The sequence below is a fragment of the Camellia sinensis genome, chromosome 7 (assembly GCF_055761805.1).
Source record: "Camellia sinensis isolate YWXY chromosome 7, ASM5576180v1, whole genome shotgun sequence".
Lineage (NCBI taxonomy): Eukaryota > Viridiplantae > Streptophyta > Magnoliopsida > Ericales > Theaceae > Camellia > Camellia sinensis.
In genome coordinates this window covers 195,855,304-195,876,027 of record NC_138967.1, presented here as the reverse complement: position 1 = coordinate 195,876,027, position 20,724 = coordinate 195,855,304, and the positions used below count along the sequence as shown (strand labels likewise).

The window sequence follows — 20,724 nt, the reverse complement described above, 5'->3', positions numbered from 1 at the left end:
TACGTATATTTTATTTACATTTTATCTAATTTTTATCTTTTTCTTTTCAAATCCTTCTTCAAATTCTCCAACCAAATACAGCGTTCATGAATTAAGTAAAATCCCATCTTATTAGGAAAATGAAAGGGTGTATGCGTGGGTGCGGATACCCACTAGAGATGTTACAGCTGCATTTGTTTTTACATATAAAATGTTTTCAGAATTTCATGAGGATTATAGGTGAAACTAGAAAAAATAGAAGATGTCGGGCCTAAGGATTTTAGGCAGGAAACAGATTTAGTTACGAGAAGCAAATAGTGGTTATGCTCTCCAACTCTCATGGTAGAAGTTAATAGGTTGGAGCCCCATATGGGCCGTTATGATTTCTTTTCGTTTTTTACCTTAGACAGATCAGAAGAGTTAGAGGAGGGCGAGATCAAACAAGTGAAAAAAATAAAAACAAAAAAACTGCCAACTATTACAAATTCTTATATTCATGCTCTATACATTCTTTTGCACTTTAATTTATATGTATTGAGTTGTAACCTAAAATGCATCTTTACAATTGAACTAGTGTTGCCCATGTGAGACAAAATAGTTGACCAAAAGGCAACTACCATAAATGACATATGAGAGGATAGTGTATGACTATATTACAAAGCACTTTATTGAATCGATCTATCCTCAAAAAAAAAAAAAAAAAAAGAAATTGATCAAGTGACAGATTCTAGGAATTAAACTCGAGGAAAAACAACTAAATATCAATCAAAAGTTTTTAACAGTCCCATTCACCAAGACACTTTCAAATGCAACACCATTTTTTTTTTTTGAAAAAATGACTAACCGTTGCCACATCGAATGTTTAACACCAAAATGTTCTCCATCGTAGGCCCAGTTAAAAGCTTTCATTAACGAGTTTATATTGAATCCCCATAGCAGGATTTCATATCGGTTCAGCTGAATTATGACAAATACAGTAATTATGTCGTCTTCTTTTTTTCCCCCTAAAAAACGAAATACCTCAAATAATAATACTGTGGAGGAGCAAAATCTCCAGGGTGGTAAATTAGCCACTATGTGCCCCATAGTTATGTTGGGGGTATGAATTATATCACGTGACAACCATCATAATTAACAAAAAAAAAAAAAAAAGTTCATTTCACAAAAATCCCAAGGATGGCAAGAAAAGCAGGCCTCCTGAAAAATGGGCTAAGTCTAAAATATTAAAACCGTCACTCAAAAGTCGAAATTGCTGCCACTCCCCTACCCCTATTGTACCCATCCTGCCCGTCTGTCTACCTGAAGAATGGGCTTTACCCTCTATCAATTTTTTCTATATATCACTCACTTCAATCACAATTCATCGTGTGCTTCAGGTGCTTCTGAGTCTACTTTGTCATTGGTTGAGCCATTATCTGTTTGGTCATTTTCAGATGTTGCCTCCTGAGAAGATGAGTCGGAGGAGGTAGTATTCGCATCAGCCTCGCTGCTGCTCTCTGTTTCATTCTTTACAGGCTTCTCAACTTTCGGTTTTGGTTTGGGAATTCTATTGATGCTAGCAACCTGCACATCAATCAAAATTTATCAACAAAATAGTGGGGGTGCGAAAAACTCTAAAATGTTATAATCAGTTTTTTACTCAAGGAAAGGACTGCCGTTAGTACCTTGTCTTGAAGATCGAATACCTTCTCATATACTTCCTCAGATGTAAATGCAGCAGTGCTGAATGGCGAAGTCCTGTCAAAGAAATCCAGTCATTTAACATGTTCTACGAATGACTATAGCACTATATATACTACATAGCTCCCAAAAATGATAGCACAAACAAGGCTGGCTATAAGATGGAGGACTTAAGTAGGTGAGTTACTAGTGAAATTGGGTCTTCGACTTAACAACCCTAGTAACAAAAGCTTCACTGACAGGCCATGAACTATAATGTACATTGAGGTAACTCAAAAGTGCATGCACTCTTCTCAACTCGATAACGTCTTCTAGAAAAAGAAAAAAAAAAAAAACTTTCAAAAAAATTTAAAAAACTGGGAGCATTGCATGAAAGAGCATCTATCCAAAAAATGAGTATAAAATGTGCATATATTTGACGATGTTAATATCCAAACATTAAGCAAAGCATGTTCTTAAAATAAATAGGGTGAATGCCAATGGTATTTCTCACCGAAAAGGATGGATCCAATTCAGCTAAACCAAAACAACTTGAAACACATCCTTAAATTATTTGATAGGTGTAATCTATGTTACCAGAAAACGCTAATATCCTAACGAATTACCAATTGGTACACACGTTCCAAAACATGGAACCCTTTTATTCCAAAATGATAAATTTAGTGATTCACAGCAATCCCAAAAGTTTTTTCAACATATGTCTTTAAATGTTACCTTATGAGGAAAAAAATTTCAAATATAATAAACTAAAATTTAAGGTGAGTCAAGTTTTGACAAGAAAAAAAATCAAAAAACGGGTCATAATGTTCATAGAAAATATTACATTTTATTGGATATCTAATAGTTAAAAAAAAATTACTCTAGCAGTACCTTAAATTCTTCAATATAATATATACAAGTCTACCCTTATCGTACCACATTTTAGAGCATGTGTTCCCGTTCCACATTCCAGATAACATAGGGTGTAATTTAAGGAGACTCCACCTTGAGCCTCTTTATTGGGGAATGCAACTTAAGCTGCTTGGATGACCCCTAGGGGACCCTTCATTAACACTAACTTGAAACACATTCCACTAAACTTGGTCTGAGCACTAAAAGTTATAGAAATGATTGGCCACTGTAGAAATTCAAGAAGAAACCAACTTCAAATTATATCAGAACTTCTAGTTTGTGTTTAGATCTTGAATCTGTGGAGGAAAAAAAAAAGGGAAGGTAAAAGTTTAAAAGTCGAGAAATTTGTGAAGGAAAAAGAAATGAAAAGGGAAAAGTGAATGAAATAGAAGCTTCTTTGTTTTTTTTAAACCTTACCCTTCCCATTTCTTTTCCGTCCAGAAATCCAAAATCCAAACACAGCATTAATATAAATATGCTAGTGATGTGTCCTAGTTAAAATTTTCAAAAAAAATAACAATATAATATGTTTAGAAATGCCAGAGTGCACAACCGTGCACACAAGAAGAGAACTTACTTCTTCTGCTCAGCCTCTTTCTCAGCCAACCATTTCTTAAAATTTTCAGCATCCTTCAGAACCTGAATATCCAGGCATTGTAGGTAAGAGATTTGAGTTTTGCCATTGCAAACAGGAAGAAACAGAATTTTTTTTACAAGAATAAACAGACAGTTCAAACATGATCAAAGCACCTTGTCCATTCTCTCTTTCGGAAGCCATGATTTAGCCTCCCATCCATGTACAATCTGCAGATGCTCAATAGCAAATTAAAAGAAAAGAAAAGGTCAATGCTCTATAAACTGTCCCAAAACTAATGCAAAGCATATAGCACATCAACAATAACAGAACATGCAGTTTTCTTCCCAAAAACAACAAAGCTTTTGCATGTAGGATCCCATGAAATCAATACACTTTAACATGCCAAGAAAATAAAAATAGTTTAGTGTGCAAGAAATGCGGGTGAAATTTCCAAGTGACAAATATCTTTGACCAGCAAAAAGACAGTACATGTTTTTGCAGAAAAATTCGCAGAGCTCCCTAGGTCACATGGGTTTCATCTCTTCCAAAATATAAAAACAGTAAGAAATCATTTACGACATTTAAAATATTGAAAAAAGAAGTATGAACAAAAAGCCGTAATATCTATTTTGAAAAATTCTATTCATAAATAAATTGACGGTCTTTAGAATTCTAGCAAGTAAAAAGTCTAAAGGTGTTGGGATTGATATATATATATATTCACATTATTTTTATTTTATCATAGTATCCCAAGTTATTTTCTTCAAAAAAACATTCGATACGTGTTAGATTCTAATTTATTTTTAAATAATAATAATAATAACAAGACACGTTGGATGTATGTCCAACAGGTGCCGGACAGTGTCCAACACAGACACAACACACCTTAAATTTGTTTGTGCCTCTTAGAGATCAATAATTAAATTAAGCTCCGAAGAATCTATTAACACCAAAATCTTGGATAGACAACCATTTAGTTTCTTCACATCATTGGTTTTAATAATCAAATTTCTACTTTATTCATACAAAGGCAACCCACTTGATAGGTTTTAATTCTTTATTGATTTATCTTCTCATTTTGGAACCACTTTCATTTCCATCACACATCCAACATAAATCATCAAAGCTAAACAGAGGTTCAACTACCAAACATCAAAAGGTGTTAAGTTCATTCACAACTATCAACCATCTTATTTACCTGTTGCAGTTCACCAAGGTATTTCTGAGCAAGTTCACATGCTGCTGGTCGTGCAGTAAGCTCATTAAATCTGCATCAACTTTCTGTAATAAGCTATCCAACTTCAAGACTAAAACCTTTCTACAATACAAGAATTGGACATCGGGACAGACCTGAAAAAAATGGGGTCGCCATTAGATTTTAATGAATCTAAACGTTCTTCAAACTTAGTGGCAGAAGCATCTTCACCATCAGTGTACAACCATTCCTGCACCTGAAACAGTGCAAGATTTCCAATTCAAAAACCTAAGTAGGAACAATATGACAAAGCCTTGCTGGATAAAATGAAACAAAAGATAAGAAGAGGGGTGGGGGGGTTGGGGAAGAAAGAGAGCCAACAGAAAAAACCTCATCAAGTTTTTCAATGAATGATTGGCGTTCCTGGCTGGAAGAAATTTTTTCATATTCCTCTGATTCAAGCTGATAAAAAAAATAAAAATAAATAGTAATTCACATTACATTGAAAATTAACACAAGCAAGCAATAAGCAATTATAAAATGGGGAAAACAACAGCAAAAGAAAAGGAGGGAAACACAAGAAAGAAATAACGCTTGATAAACATATTTTCACTGTTATCATAGAGACAAAAGCAATAACACCAGACGGCACAGTAAACCAATTCACAAACCAACTTCAAAGCAAAAGCCAAAAAAAAAATAGTAAAAACAGATCCTGCAGAACCCCACACACACACACACAAAGGACAAAACAATGCAATGGACAGTGCCATATATAACAAATAAGAGGTCCTGAGAGGAAATTAAGATAATAAATGGAAACCTCTTAAAGGCTTGAACATTGGATTGAACTACATATGCAGAAAAATGTTCATACAAAAAAGAAAGAAAAGTACTAAAATGTTAGCAGGACTACTCCAGTATAATAGTCACTAAATATTCCAAATACTCAAAAATAAGTAGGTGAAAACAGAAACAATGATTTGGTAAAATTCATGTTAGCAAATACTAGGTCAGATTATCCAATGCACTTCATACCTTTTCTCTAGTGGCATATATGTATCCTTCGAGATTATTTTTTAACTCTGCAGTTCTTTTTCGCTCTGCATCCTTTATATTCAGTGCTTCCAGCTTTTCTTTAGCTTCGAGAAACGCTTCTTTGGAAAGAGACATTCCAGGTCCCACCACCTTCTCAATAATCTAGAAACAAGTGCGAAATGAATGATTAGGATCGAAAACTGTTTTAAGTAAATCCAATAAAACCTTGAAGTTAGATAGGTTTTGAAGTTATTTAATTAGTTCGCACCTTGAGTGGAACTCTAAAAGTCCTCTTCTTCAGTTTTTTCTCTGTACCAAGATCAGTAGTGCTTTGATCATTTTCACTGGAGTTGGATGCATTATTAGTTCCACCGTCTGTCTTCAAGCTGTCACCGCTGTCTTCTGAAGTGTTCCCGGGACCACCTTCAACTGATATGTTGGGTGAAGCAGAAGTTGAGTTCTCCACGGTAAGATTCTTTTTGGGAACTTCTATCCATTCGGATATTTCAACAACAGCATCTGCTCTATCCAAAGAAAATATCCCACTACTACTGAGAGAGAAATGTAGATTGGCCTTGATGGGTGAAGAAAGATTACGTGATGCATACCTAGAAAACAAAACAAGATAAGAAAAATCAAATGAAACAGGAAGAATAGTCCATGACTTTATCAAAGTATAACACCACAACCGAAATCAACATATGTTTCAGAAATTAGTTACTAGGCCTCACTTTTCACTAGCATCAGTCAGACCAGACACGGCATACTGAGCAAATATGGGCGAAGGAGCACCAGGTGGTAATAGGTCTTCACTCTCATAGGCAAGTGAAACTTCAAAGTCTTTATTGTGTATGATGGATCTAAACATCTGTCAGCCAAGTAAACATGTGATCAGTGAAAAGTAGACCACACAAAATTTCTTAAAATTTTGATTCTATGCTTAATCATCTCCAGTGGAATAGATTTTGATTTCTATGTGATTTACCTTACTGGGTAGTTTTTTCATTCTTTGCACAAGCACCTGTCTAGTGCTTTCATCTTTTAGAAGATCAGGACCATTAAGCTCGATGACAAATCCATATGAAGAACCATCAACCATCCCTAGCTTACGATTCAATTTGATTCCATCACTTAAATTCGCTGCACGTAATGCAGCACCAAGAACAATAGCTTCGTCAGCATCCAAGTGTTTGTCCAGATCTTTCCTCCCAATGAATTCTTGGATCTTAGCCTATAAAACAGAGGAAGTAAAAATTAATTTCATAACCATCAATCATCAGTTGGGGCTTTAAGAGACAAAAGTGCTGATATATTGATAACGTTCGTATGGCCACATTCGTAAAGCCAATTGAGGCAGTGATAAAGCAACCTAATATAATGGTATCAGTCACGGTTGCACATAATCAATAACATGCAATCATCCATGGTTAATTGAAAATGCTCTTGTGAAGTCTTGGGTACTAATCTTGGAGTCTATAGTAGAAACTACAAAACTAACACTCACTAAATCAGGATATTACCAAGCACTTCTAATATTTGCTTCCACACTACAAAATGCAATAATGCAGCTTCTAGATCATGTTAGTTGCAACTTGCAAGGGAAAGAAGGTAGACCTGTAGTTTTGGCACTCGAGTGGCACCTCCAATCAACTCCACCGCGTATATCTCATCAATCTTCAAACCAGAATTTTTAAGCACTTCTTTAAGAGGAAAAAGAGATTTCTCCCAAAGATCATTGCAGAGCTCCTCAAACTTCTCACGAGTAATCGTACTCCTGGTAAGAAACAGTAAGAGAGAAATATCAGATAAGCTGGTTATGTTCATTTAAACAATCAAATGCACACTACAATACTCAAAATACATTATAGAAATATTGCAAGACTTTGTTTGGATCTTGAAATGTGAGTGGAAATAAAAATTAAGTACAGGCTAAATTTTTTCTTGTTTTTGGTTGGATTAGGAAAATGGAGGAAAATATACATATATATATATATATATGTATGCTTGTCAAAAAACCTATTTTTTTTCATTAGTCACCTATCAAAAATAGTATGTTCAAGTAATTCCATTTTCATTTCCCTTTCCCTCAAATGCAGAATCCAAACACAGCAAGCAACCAAGCCCTGACCTATATCTGTCAGCAACAGAAACAGCGCATCTCTCACACATGATAATTGATTGAAAGGTCTAGTTTCCTAAATAAAAGCCTCTCTCTCTCTCTCTCTCTATATATATATATATATATATATATTTGACATCCTAAAACCTTAACCATCTTAGTTCAATCACCACAAAGCCACTCCTGCACAGACCATCTAACTAAAGCACATTGTAGCAATTGGAAGACCCTGGATATTTCATGGTTCTCACCATCAAATCGTTGCTATTTGTTAGAATAAACAGCTTTTGAGATACAACATGATGTTAATAAAGATAAATAAACGAAATTTAAAAATAGGGTATTCAGGTGTTCCAAAATGTGAAGTCACACAAATAATAAACGCTCCTAGTTCTTCATAGATTTCAAAACTCAAACATATAAATTGAAAGGGTTAAGTATTGTCTCAAACATTTGATGGTAAAGAATCTAGATACAAAAATGCAGTGCAACTGTGCAACTACTCATTTGGAGCTTTCACCTTTCTATCACTGCATGATGTACAAAAATCTAGCTTTTCTCATACTGCATCAAAGTTGTAGCTTTTCTCTTAAGGGAGTTCCATTTTTTTGTTAGCTAGCGACTGGGTGGCAGTGTGTGCTATGTAGTCTTTTGCCCGTGTTTAGCTTGTTACGGGTTATTTTTGTGTTTGCATTCTCATTGTCCTATTGTAATAGGATGCCTTATGCTCTTTTCTTTTTTGTTTTATCAATAAAGCTTTTGTTGTTGATCAAAAAAAAAAAAAAAAATGCTGCATCAAAGTTGTGGACTTCCTGTAGGAACCTAAACCTACACCTGCCAAAACCACCCATCCCAAATACAGAGTTAAGGCACATTGGGTCAATGGCATAGCACGCATTCTCCTATTCCCACAAGAAGTTTCTAAGAGGCAGATATAAACAGATACACCATTCTTCCATATGTACCATGGATTCTTCTAATTTCTAAATTAAGGCTACAACATAAACTAAATGCATGATGAAACAGTGTACTTTATACTCTAAATTCAGTCCACTTTGTTCCCTAATTCACCTTCTTTTAACTTTTTCTATCCACGTTAATTTCAAATTTATTGGGTGTCTCTAAGGACACATTTTTTTATTTCAAGGAGACAGAAAGGAATGAAGTTACTTTTAGAAGAAGCTTCACTCCAGCACTGCAGCCTGGAAATTTCTGAAAATTCACATCAAAGGCAGTAAAGAATGAAGAATGCCCATTTAATTAAACATACCTAAAGTCACGATCATCATAAAGAGATTCAACTGAAATTGGAGCCATTGTGTTTGCACTTAGAATATCTTTTGTGCGTTTAACTTGTTTCTTCAACTTTGCCATCGCCTTAGGGGATGTCCTCACATCTACCCCGTTTCCAAGTTGTTTATTGAACTCATCCGCAAAGTACTCCACCAACCTTAATTCCATATCCTGACCCCCAAGTTGTGGGTCCCATCTAACATCCTTGACCTGCAACAATTTCAAAGGTTAACTAACTAGCTGGCATGTACAGAATTGCAAGCTTAGTCAACTGCCATCAAGCATTTTTACAACTCTGTAGCTTAAACAGAAATGCATAGTCTTTTGTATAAAAATGACATGTGGTATGAGGATCCTACTAATCCAAAATTCTTGCTATGAAATGAAACTAATTAAAAATACACTGCAACATAAACAAATAGTAACTGATTTAGCCAATACCAAAAGATATAAACCAGTGCAAAGTACCCATTCTAAACTTATACTGAAAAGCATCAATTAACAGATTAAATTTACAACCACCATGCATTACTTACAAATATGAACAATATAGATTTTGTACAACTTACCGAGAATATCAAAAATAAACACAGGTTCGCATTGACATTGGCCAATCAATAAAAAAGCACAACCAATTTAGTCCCATTGGCGAGTCTTCCAGGAACGCCATGTGCCTATCCAATAATATTTTGCAATTTCTCCACCATGTTCTTTGTTTTTCAGGTCATGTAACCATTCAGCCTGCTATTGGGCAGCACACAACCAACATAGAATTCTAGGAAAACAAGATAATTACTCCATTGGATGGGTTTGGTGGGTGTAATTTGGGTAAGACTTAACTTTTGGCATTACTTCAACTGCCCTCAGGTTCAAACCCAAAAGCTAAAGGTTAATTGCTTGAGTTTTACACAATTTTTTTTTTTTTTTTTTTGTCAATAGATAGGAGAGTAATTACAAATATAATAAATAATTACATTATCAAACAGACTACTAGCCCACAATAGCTAGAAAGTCAACAAACCTAACACAACTAATAAACCAAGCCCACCAAGCTAAGCCCAACAACTACCATAATGGGCGAAAAAAATAAACCATCACAAAGGGTACAAACTCCTCTCCATAGAAGTTGAACCCAAGACCTCATTTGTGTGTTATACAACCACTAAGCCAAATGCCCTGATTCGAGTTTTAAACACTAAACCATTTGTAAATTGGCCAATCAATAGTAAAGAATTATAGCTAGCACACCCAATTTTCAGTCAGATAAGCTAAACAACTTATAATTTCCCGAAATTCATATGTGCATCATGTGTATAATTAACTAAATTAGCAGTAACACATTCTCAGAATTACCTGAAATTGGTTGACAGAGACAGTCTTCCCATACTCCTTCGCATTATACGCAGAGAAATACACAAGAGCAGCATAAGTACTACTCGAACCCATATCATAGAATATAACATGCCTTGACTCATTCGAGAAATCCTTATCAATCCCATACTGCAACGCCGCACCCGAGTGCTCATTGATCAGCGAAAGCACATTAATCCCAGCCAACTGAGCCGCCTGAAGCAAACCCTTCCTCTCTACCTGCCCGAAGTATGGTGGCACTGTAATCACGGCGTCCTTAATCGGAACCTTGGAATGAAACTCTGCCAAATGCAAAGCATAACCCAATACCATCGCCACCAATTCCCCCGGCGAATAAATTGCACCACCATCAACCCTAATCCCAGCACCGCCTCTCGGATCTTCCACAACATCAAATGGCAAATACATTGAATCGAGAAATTTCTTCACATAATCATAGGGCTTTCCTATCAAATCTCGAAGATTTGAATATACTTTATCGGGATACCTCGCCACGAGTCCGGCAGCTTCTTCGCCGATCAAGCGGTTGCCGCCTTGAAATGCGACCAATGCCGGCGATTTTCGCTTCGACATTTCGTTAATCGCGACCGAGATTGGACTTTGTCCTGGTTTCAGATTCACCGCGGCGACTTTCAACCATTCTGAGCCTAGATCTACACTGAAAACCGCTGATTCGGACGGTTTCGCAACAAAGAAGAGGATCGAGAGTAGTAACCCTAACCTGAAGAAGATCGATGACATTTTTTCTGGATCGGAATCAAATGAATCCAAACCCTACCACCTACTTTTCAGAGCTTCGTCTGAAGAGCATCAATGAAGCCCCTGTGTAATCACGAATTATCGCTGACATGCATTGATCTCTACTTTCCGGGAAAATTCGCTGAGAAAGCAGGGGTTCTGTCAACAGGTGGGAAAATTTGTGTCTGAGAAATGAAAGTCAGGAGAGAGGTTGGGTTTTATAAAGTGCGGTTGTGGGAGATCTACGTGGACTGAGCTGACGAATAAATTGAAGCCACGTATGCAGAATGTACACGTGGCGATTAGTGTAAGGCCTTGTGTGTTGTGTTGTGTGTTGTCGTAGATCTTTATAGAAGCCTCAACTTTGAAGGTTCCAGGTGAACATCCCCCAGTCAACACGTCAAGCTCCTCTCGCAGTTGGCTATCCCAATCGGAGTGTGCCGTTGGATTTCCGTTCTCTCACCACGGTCGTTCAATATACAAAAAGTTCATCAATTATTTTATTTTTGTAACAAATTATATTAGTTACATTTATGTCAATAATTTATTTTAAAAATTAAAATTATTATTGGCATAAATATAATATAATCAAGTAATTATTAATATTTGATAAACGTAATTTTTATAAGAATAAAATACTTGATGAGTTTTATACATTAAATAGTTTAGATTATCAATATGAATTCTATGATTAACTCACAGAGAGCCCACAGTACCATCTAATCTAATTGAATAATGTTATATGTATCCATTAGTGTATCAAGTAGTGTAATAATTGATGATGTGACATAATTTAAGAAGTTTTTAGTATTTGTAATTTGTATAATGAGTGGGATTAATAATAATGTCATAACTAGTGTTGATATACTAATTAGAGCATGTTGCACCGTCGAATCCAATTTAAACAGGAGAAAATCGTGACCTCAAAATAAATAAATAAATAGATTGGATTAATTTAAATCGCATGATTTAAGGCCTCATTTGTTTTCAGAGGTAGAATGAAGAAGATTCATAATGAAAGGATTAATAGTGAGGGCATTGATAGTGAAGGGAATAAGTAAAATTGTATTTGTTTTGATGATAGTTGTTCGTGTAAGGATTGCTAAATTATTTTTATATAAAATAAATATAAAATAATAAAACAAATAAAAAAATACAAAAATATTAAACATTAATGTTAAAAAAAAATGTCCAACATGTAAAAAATAAAAATAAAAAAAATTCCAAAAAAAATAAAACAAATAAAATAATGATTTTTACTTACCAAAAAATACAAAAAATTAAAAATTAATGTTTAAAAGAAAATGCCTAACATGTAAAAAATTAAAAATTAAAAAAAATTAAAAAAAAATAGTCTTCCGGACTAAAATTCTAATACCATCTTCACTTCCTTTATCTCAATCCCCCTTTCAAGGCCTATCATAATACCAAGAGATTAGAAATCTTCTCTCCATCTCTCAAAACAAACATGACATATAGTCGATCTCACCTCACTATTAATCTCAATCCCCTCTCTATAACCCCAAACAACCGGAGCTAAGCCTTATTTAGAAACAACTAAATAAGTATTTTTTTAACTCAAAATTAAATAAGATTATTTGGAATGACTTTTCTATATGTATATATATATATATATATATATATATAATTTTTTTAAGTAATAAATTTGAAATAAAGTAATTTTATATAGAGCTCGTTTGGGAAGAAAAAGTCTTAGGCTTTTTGGCTAAAATAGTCACAAAAAAACAAAATAGGCTTTTTAGCACAATAAGACAAAATATCACATCCAACCTATAATTATTACATTTTTTCTCTCATAAAAGTCAAAAAAATCAAAAAACTCATCTTAAACGAGGCTTTTTAACCTTACGCTAAAATAACTAAAAAGTCAAAAATCCAACACACATTCCAAACAAACCCATATAAATAATTTTTTTAAGTAATAAATTTGCAAGAAAGTAATTTTACCATTGAAGTTGTTCAAATTTCACCGTGTATAACAACATTGTAACGGTAATCTGTTTAAAAAATTATTTAATTCTCGTTTTAAGAAATCGATAACCATTGATTGTAGCAAATCAATAATAGTTCATTATAATTCAAACAAAATTACTTCGTAGCTCAAAGGGGTGGCTCGAAATAGCCTGAAAATCACTTTTTTCTCTCTCTTCCCTATCTCTTTACTCTGTTGTCCTTTCCTCTCCTTTCTTCTATTGTCTATAAGCAATACAAAAAATACTCTCTCTGTTCCCTTATCGCTCTCATTCCCCACATCTGTATTCCTTCATCCCTCTCATTCCCTAGATCTCTCTTATCCTTCTCATCTCTATCAAACCTTCTGATCGGTCGCTGATTGCGGGAATGACGACGAAGCATAACGAACCACAACAAATGAGGACGAATGATGGCCTGAGACAACGAACGACGGACAACGATTTACAGATTTCAACAACTCCTCACCTACCGCCGCCAGAAAATCCTCATTATTTATGAAAAGAAAAGGAATTTGAGGTAAACCTAAAATCGCAAAACTAGGGAATGAGAGGTTGGGGTTCAATTTTTGTAGAAATTAGTTGATTGTGACTGTTTGGGTTTGGATTTTGCTTTCAATTTGTGTTAGGGTTTGGGATTTGCATTCAATTTGTGATGTGTTTGCTGGTGAATATATATCCTCTGTGTTAGGGTTTGGGATTTGCCTTCAATTTTGCTTTCACTTTATTCTTTTCTTTTTTTCCTTTTTTTTTTTTTAATTTTTAGTGTCTTAATGTGAACGAAATTCAACATAAAACAATTATATTATGAATTACACCACCTTTATTTTCCTGAATTTGCTACTTTTGAACTACTATTTGACTACCAAAATCCTTCACCAAATTTGAACATGCTCACATATCTTTTGATGAAATGCTCCAAATAGATTTGTGGATAAATTTCTTTTATTATTGCATTCAATTGAAACTTTGTAACTTTCTTTTCAATTTGTTTATTAGATGAAATGTCAAGGATGTTGGGGCTTGTATATGCTTACTAATGTTTCTCTTGTCATCTTCAAAGTATGCATGAAATTGGTAGTTTTCAAACAAATTTTCCACTTCTATACCATAAACTTTTCTATGGTTTGGACTCCTAAAATCCCATGAAAAAGGACATTATGGATTGGAATTGTTAGCTTGTTGGGTTCATTATTTTTAAAAGCTTGATTCTAGAAAAATTATTGATGTAACATGCTATAAGAACTCAAAGAGGGTATATATGAATCCCTTTCCAAATCCTTACAAACATTTTGTGTACTTCAGAGAAGGTGCACTTCAGCCGTTTGAAATTTGTGTTGACATTTAGATTTTTGGATTTTTAGTTCATACATCTGTAAAATTATAAATCTGTGTTGAAATCTTGAAATCTAATATAGGCTTATGCATTTTATGGCTTAGAAAGCGTAACAATTTAGATGAAATTATGGTTTTGAAATGGCTTTAGTATTATGTATGCAGATTAGAGAACTATGGATTCTTCTTCTACTAATAATAGCAACAGAAGATTAAAACCAAAATTAAGTGATTGTGGGAGAACTGCGGCATGAATGAGAATGGAAACCAAGGACGTTTGTTCTTTGTTTGCCCATCGAAATAGGTAAGTATTTATTATACAATTAGGTCTTTTATAGCTATTTCAGTGATTTGATTAACTAATTCTTGTGCATTGTAGAATCATAAGGAACACTGTAATATTTCAAATTCACAGATGAGGATGATGACGACACTAGCTTGACAATCTGTTCCAATGTTGGACCTCGAAAAGCTAAAAGAACAGAAGAATTAAACGATCTAAGGACAAGGCTTTGTGAGATGGACAACGAAATTCATGAGCATAGATAAAACACTGATGACCTCCACCAACATTCTTATCACACAACAACCAACATATAAGGAAGCAAACAAAAACAATACAAATTGTTCAAAACAACAAGAACAACACAAAGAAACTCAATTTAAGTTTAACAGTTTTTCTATAATTCTTCATCCCTTTACAAGTTTATTTTTACACTTCTATTTCAAAACTTAAAAATAAAAAAAAAATAAAGTGTTTCTAAGCACCATATTATCAAATAGCCACAATTAATGGCCTGGAACCCTCCACCAACAGTGGATTTTATAAGATACATGGGACAGTGTTCTCCTTGTTTTCAATTTATAAAAGACATCAAATGGAAAACCTATAAGATCCTATGTCACACCTCTGCTTCAATAATAAACATCATATGTTTTAAAGAAAACTATTATTTCAATTATTCCTGCAACAAATAAACACCTCTAAAAGCATGGTAAAACCTTCGATGAAGAATTCCCTCCCTCTTCATACCTCCATTGTCTAAAAAGTGCCCATATTGTTCTTTAGAAACTAAAAAATAAAATATTATAAAACATAAACAGTGCATAACCAAAAAGGAATAGGTTCCCTTCAATTAAAAGGTAAACATCTTTAAACAAGCAAAATTAGCACTATAGCAACAAAAAATTATCATAATCAGCATTTTTGCAACAAGAAGTTCAGTATACTTAGCACTATAGCAATAGATGACACAGGCAACTGAACCAATTAAAGTGTCGAAACATAGATGAACAATCAAAATTAGATCTGATTAACCAAAAATAAATATATATAAATAATAAAAAAAAAAACAAGCAGATGCATGAAAAGAGATGCAAAAGAAGATAGAGAAAGAGTTCATTTTTTTTTTCCTGTGCAAACAGAAAGAGTTAATCAAATCAAAACACTAATTCTTAATCACCCTATGCGAAACCCTAAATTAAAAACAAAACCAACTAATTTCAAATCATACAGAGCTTGTTAACTAAAAATCAATCCATTACTTGCAATCACACCCACCTGTAAGAGTAGTAACAGCACCTCTCGGCAAACACAGCAGCAGCGGCAGCACCTTTTGACACACATAGCAACAGCAACAGCACCTGTCGGCACACATAGAAGCAGCAGCAGCCTCGTCAGCGGCACACAGGTCGGCTCTTCTCTCTACTCTCTAAACAATTCAATCGGCGCTAATGGGTCTCCTCTCTCTCTCTCTACTCTGTTCTTTTATTTCTTTTCTTTTTTTTTATATTTGAAATGAAATGTATAGGTGAAAATATAGATAGGATGTACAAAGAAATGGGGGTGTACAAAGAACTCGGGCCATTCGAGCCTCATTATTTTGAGCTACCAATCGCTACTGTAATTCAGATAATATAAAGGGATCAAATGAAATTGAATCACACCATTCTCAAAATGGGTAATGGATTAGCTTAATAATTTGGTTTTTTTTTTTTTTTTAAATGGTGTGGTGAATACTTGCACATATGCTGTTTTTATCTATATTAATATATAATGTGTGTGTCGATTTCTGACCACACTGCCAAACAGGTATTCAGCTGGAGAACACCGGCAGAATAGATTAAACTCGAACGACCTGCCACAGAAAGATAAGATTCTGGCGGTGGTTCGTTCACCAGGGACACTCCGACGATTCAGTCAGTTATCTCTCAAAGATAGCAAAAGTGCTTAACTCACTATTCAGAATACAAAAAGCGTACCTTAGACCCATGAGGGTGCCTCTCTTTTATAGCCAACATTGACTTGATCCCAATAGAAGCCTAGCTTCAATGGACTCTGGCTCAATGCTAATCCTGGACTCCTAGTTAGATTGGAATAAACTCTCTAAGAGTCTTATGTTTACCCAAACTGAAGTCCTCTCTCATTCTAGGACTCTTGTCCCTTATCCGCTTATCCCGGATTTCGGTATCTTCGCAGATAACCTCGACCTAGTCGAGATTATCTCGGCGTCATGACCAGGACATGTGGCACCTCGGCTGGCACTTCGGTGCCACCTTGGCCACGTATTGTCATTCAAAAATTATGTCCCCACAACTGCCCCCTAGGTTTTATTACCTCGGCATCTTGATTTGATGGAACCTATATCGTTTTTTCCATTTAGCACATCGGCTAAGCTTGCGTTGTCTTTCATTACCGAGGTCATCATTCGTTGGCTCAATACGACCAAGACTTAGTCTGTTTTCATCAATGCTTCAGAACCAATAACCAAGTTCATTCAAGTTTCTCAGCCGAGATCGTCCCCCTAGCTGAGGTCTTGCTCCATTAAATCAAGAACTCCAAGAGTTTCAACACGCGTATGAACTGTCACGCACAGTATTTCAACCGTTTTTGCCACGCGTTTTTCTCCTACTGAGCCGTACCTGACACGCGCCATTAAGTCACATCACATTTGCGTGTGCTGTCTAACAAGCACGTTGTCCTAGGCACACTAATTGCCATTTTTGCTACCATTCTGCGTGTTTGATCAAAATCATCCCTCTCTCTCCGTCTTTTCACTTTTTAACCACCGTTTTTGTGCAAGTTCTTTCTCTCTACTCCCAAATCCTCCATTGTTTCAAGCTCTGCTACTAATCCGTTCACCTCCTCCGACGAAGCTTTTGATGCTCTTCTCTGATTGCTGCCATCGTCTGACTCTTGTGAACTTCACACTGGCTTCATTTTCTTCTGTGAGTTACTATTTTCCCCCTCTTTAGTTCCATACTCTGTTGCCTCTTCTTATTTGCCATGATGAATACATTCGTATACTCCTGTTTCTGTCTGTGTTTCAAGCTTTATCATTTGCATGTTTTGAGCATGTCTTGTTTTGCAATTTTTTGTGCTTGTCTTGTTCTTGATTCTTGACCTTTACGTATAAATTACACACACACTCGCTTTAACTTTGCCACTGTTCTTGGCCTTACACACCTACAAAAACTTATTCGTTGTTCTTTGATTTCTTGTTTGTCTTCTTGAGTCTGAATCATATCCTTGTCTTTGTTTTCTGTTGTGTTCTCCAGATTCTTGTCTTCAATCCTTGTTTCTGTAGCCTTAGGTTTGGGACTTGTTCTAGAACTTACAAACTTTAGGAAAAATTGAAACAAATTCCCTTTAGATCCTCAAAAACCCTTGCCCCAGCATTCGTTTAGGTTTTGCCAAGGTCCTTTAAACCCTAGCAAAACACTTCCTTTTGCAATCTAACACTTTACCCTCAAGCCGACGTCATGGGTATGTGGAGGTGGAATGTAGACACCCCAATTAAGCTAGAATATTTCAGGCAGGAGTTCGTAATCCCTGCCGATGTTCACCTCAGGTTGGCTGGGGAAGAGGACTTCATCATGCCCAAGGACGACTCTATGCCTTTTCCAGTTGTAGCCTTCGTAAAGTGTGGACTTAGGCTCCATCTCGATATCCTTTTCTGAGAATTCCTTCACTATTATAAACTCAATCCAATGCAATTAGCCATTAATTCTTACAGAGTCATCAACGGTATTATCGCCTTAGCTAGCCGAGAAAATGCTAGGGTGACTCTAGCCGACATCCAGCACTGCTACACCATGTGTGGACTTAAGTCAGAAAAATGCTACATTTGCTACCTTAAGCCGAGGTCGATAGCATACAAACTCATCGCCAACCTCCCTAATTCCAACAAGGGCACCGGGAACGATTACTTCATCGTCTTGGGCAATTGGGAGTTCCTTCCAGATGATGACCTTCACCTCTACCCTCTAAGTCGTACATTGTTTAGAGAGGGGGATGGTAAGAGCCAAGTGTTACCTTTACTTGCTTTCAAATCTTTCTTACTTTGATATTCTTGTATATTCTAACGTATGTATGTTTTATTTTGAAGTTCTTCCTCAACCTCCAAAGGACTTCCGCAAAAACTTCTATCACAGTAAGGATTTTAAGAAGTTGTTGGGTCTGCCAGTTGAGCAACAAAAAGCTCCTTTGCTGCTCAACTACACCCCAACTTACAAATCGGCACTACCCGACATCCCGAGAAAAAGCAAGTCTCCTCATTCAGCAACAACTCCTGCTACAACTTCATCACCTCGGCCAGATCAGGGATCAACCTCTGATCCAGCAAAACAGCCATCAACCTCGGCTCCACAACTAATCCCACCTTCTCAGCGCAAACGCTAATGTTATATTGTAGCTGCTGTCGAGATGGGTCGTAAGAAGGCTGTAGCAGACGACCTTCTAGCCGACATCCCCGACACTGTCACCGTACAACCTTCACCGTCCCAGTCTCAGCCAAAGCCAAAGCCAAAGCCAAAAAGACTAAAGAAAGCCCAACCTAAGGCAACGGTAACTCAGATCGACTCTGAGGACACCTTGCCAATCTCCAAAATAGCTGAGGCGGAAAAAAGTACCCCCGCCGCCGAGAAGAGGACCACCGAGGTTGCTCTCTCTGAATCAACCCGGTCAAAGAAGCCAAGGTCAGAGTCTGCGACAACCTCGGCGTCCATGAAATTTGATGTCCCCTGGGCCCCTCTAATCACCATTGAGGACAAGCCAGTCAGAGTTGGCGATAGCGCGACTGACATTGAAGTCAGCATTGCCCTCTTTACTGCCTTGCTCTTTCCAAAAGACCTCGAGCGCAACGCCAAGGTCAGCGAATACCAAAATTTTGCTCTGCAGTTGTAACACTCCGTACAAGTAAGCCCCTAAGACTTGGCATTTTTTATTTCTTCCATACTTAGAGTTTTACTAACTTTGTTTTTTCCCTTTCTTCTAGGCAATCCAGCAAGCCCACTCCTTCGCAATGCAGGCCTTTGAAATTAAGAAGGAGTTGGCTCGCAAGACGAAGGAGGCTGCTGGCTTGCTCAAGACCATAAATAAGGTCGAGGCTAAGATGAAGACTTTAGCAGATCAGGCCAAGGTAGCAAAACAAGCCCAAGACGAGGCCGAGGAGAGAGCAGGCACTACTGAGGCCATTGTTAAGGTCCTTGAAGCTGAAAAAAAAGAGGCCGAAGCGAAGACTGCCAAGGCCTAAGCCAAGCTCATTGTTGCCTTGGCCACAAAGGACGCCGAGATCAAAATGGTAGATGAGAAGGCGTATGCTGAGGAGGCAGCAGACGTCAAAGAAGACTATAAGAAACAAGTAAAGTAGGCATGCAACAAGGGTTTCACCCTTGGTTGGATGGCTGCTTTGAAGGAGTTGGCTATCCCCGAGAACTCTCATCTCAAGAATTCCAGCAACCTCGTCCTACCATTTCCTCTCTCTCCAAGCCAGTCCGAGGAGAGGCTGAGTCCGAGAAGGAAGCTAAGGCCGAAAAATCCGAGAAGGTTGTGGATGTTGGGGCCAAGTCCCCAACTCTAAATGAGCAAGTCTTGGGCTTGACTCAGGATGAGGCGGGCGAGGTCTCAAAAGATGCCACCCTTGAGAAGACATCATTTGACGCGCCTATTGCCGAGAAGAGCATCGACCAAACTCTCCAAGAGATCGATGCTGAGCTCATGGCTGAGAAGGCTGCCGAAAAGAGTTCTCAGATGTCTTCCAAGCCCCAAACCGATCCAGCTGATGATGCCGAATAGTCTAATCTTGAAGCTTTTCCGCTGTACTTAGTACTTTTTTCTTTTTGAACAATGTTTAGCTCTTTATTTGGCCGATGTGCCTTTTTGTAATCTCAACAATTGTTCTTCAATGTCAAGTCGAAGTGTCTTATTTCCTTATCTGAATGCATTCTCTAATTTCTTCTTTCAATGTGATTGTATGTTTGTATGCTTTACTGTTTTCATACTTAGAATATTTTGCATGTCTTTAGTTTATGCCTTTCTTGTATAGTCTCCTAGGATTAACATACCTCGGACAAAACTTCCAATCTTCCTTATCTCGGCCTTGGCTTAATCACTTGAAAACATTGTAAAAAATATTTTCACAAATGCTATATAAAACCTGCCACTTTACTTTTATTTAACAAGACTTCTATCTACAAATATCTTCCAGGTCTTGGCAATATGGTAATCTCGACAAGT

At 36.4% G+C, this 20,724-nt stretch overlaps 1 protein-coding gene and 1 long non-coding RNA gene across 3 annotated transcripts; one reads left to right on the top strand and one right to left on the bottom strand.

The window, feature by feature from the left end:
- Positions 1-1,018: 1,018 nt before the first annotated feature.
- Positions 1,019-11,360, bottom strand: LOC114284310 (heat shock protein 70 (Hsp 70) family protein). Its single transcript, XM_028227209.2, has 14 exons — positions 10,126-11,360; positions 8,750-8,982; positions 6,975-7,134; positions 6,346-6,591; positions 6,092-6,228; positions 5,629-5,968; positions 5,361-5,522; positions 4,713-4,784; positions 4,478-4,578; positions 4,326-4,395; positions 3,301-3,354; positions 3,128-3,189; positions 1,644-1,716; positions 1,019-1,542 (listed from the first exon to the last, which is right to left on the bottom strand). The coding sequence occupies exons 1-14, from the start codon at positions 10,882-10,884 to the stop codon at positions 1,333-1,335; spliced, it is 2,679 nt and encodes an 892-aa protein (XP_028083010.2). The 5' UTR covers positions 10,885-11,360; the 3' UTR covers positions 1,019-1,332.
- Positions 11,361-13,003: 1,643 nt separating this feature from the next.
- Positions 13,004-20,421, top strand: LOC114284313 (uncharacterized). 2 transcript variants are annotated; one of them, XR_014336665.1, is made up of 4 exons: positions 13,004-13,392; positions 14,373-14,511; positions 14,587-19,404; positions 19,484-20,421. It is a non-coding gene; the product is annotated as an uncharacterized LOC114284313 (long non-coding RNA). The 2 variants fall into 2 exon arrangements; XR_003636849.2 differs by having other exon boundaries at positions 13,013-13,392; positions 14,587-15,898.
- Positions 20,422-20,724: the final 303 nt, after the last annotated feature.

Bases quoted from the DNA above. Each gene is read 5' to 3' on its own strand.
- LOC114284310 (XM_028227209.2), bottom strand. From the start codon at position 10,884: ATGTCATCGATCTTCTTCAGGTTAGGGTTACTACTCTCGATCCTCTTC. The intron at 6,229-6,345 runs GTAAATCACATA...CTTGGCTGACAG, and splicing joins TGAAAAAACTACCCAGTAAG to ATGTTTAGATCCATCATACA. The intron at 5,523-5,628 runs GTGCGAACTAAT...ACTTGTTTCTAG, and splicing joins CTTTTAGAGTTCCACTCAAG to ATTATTGAGAAGGTGGTGGG.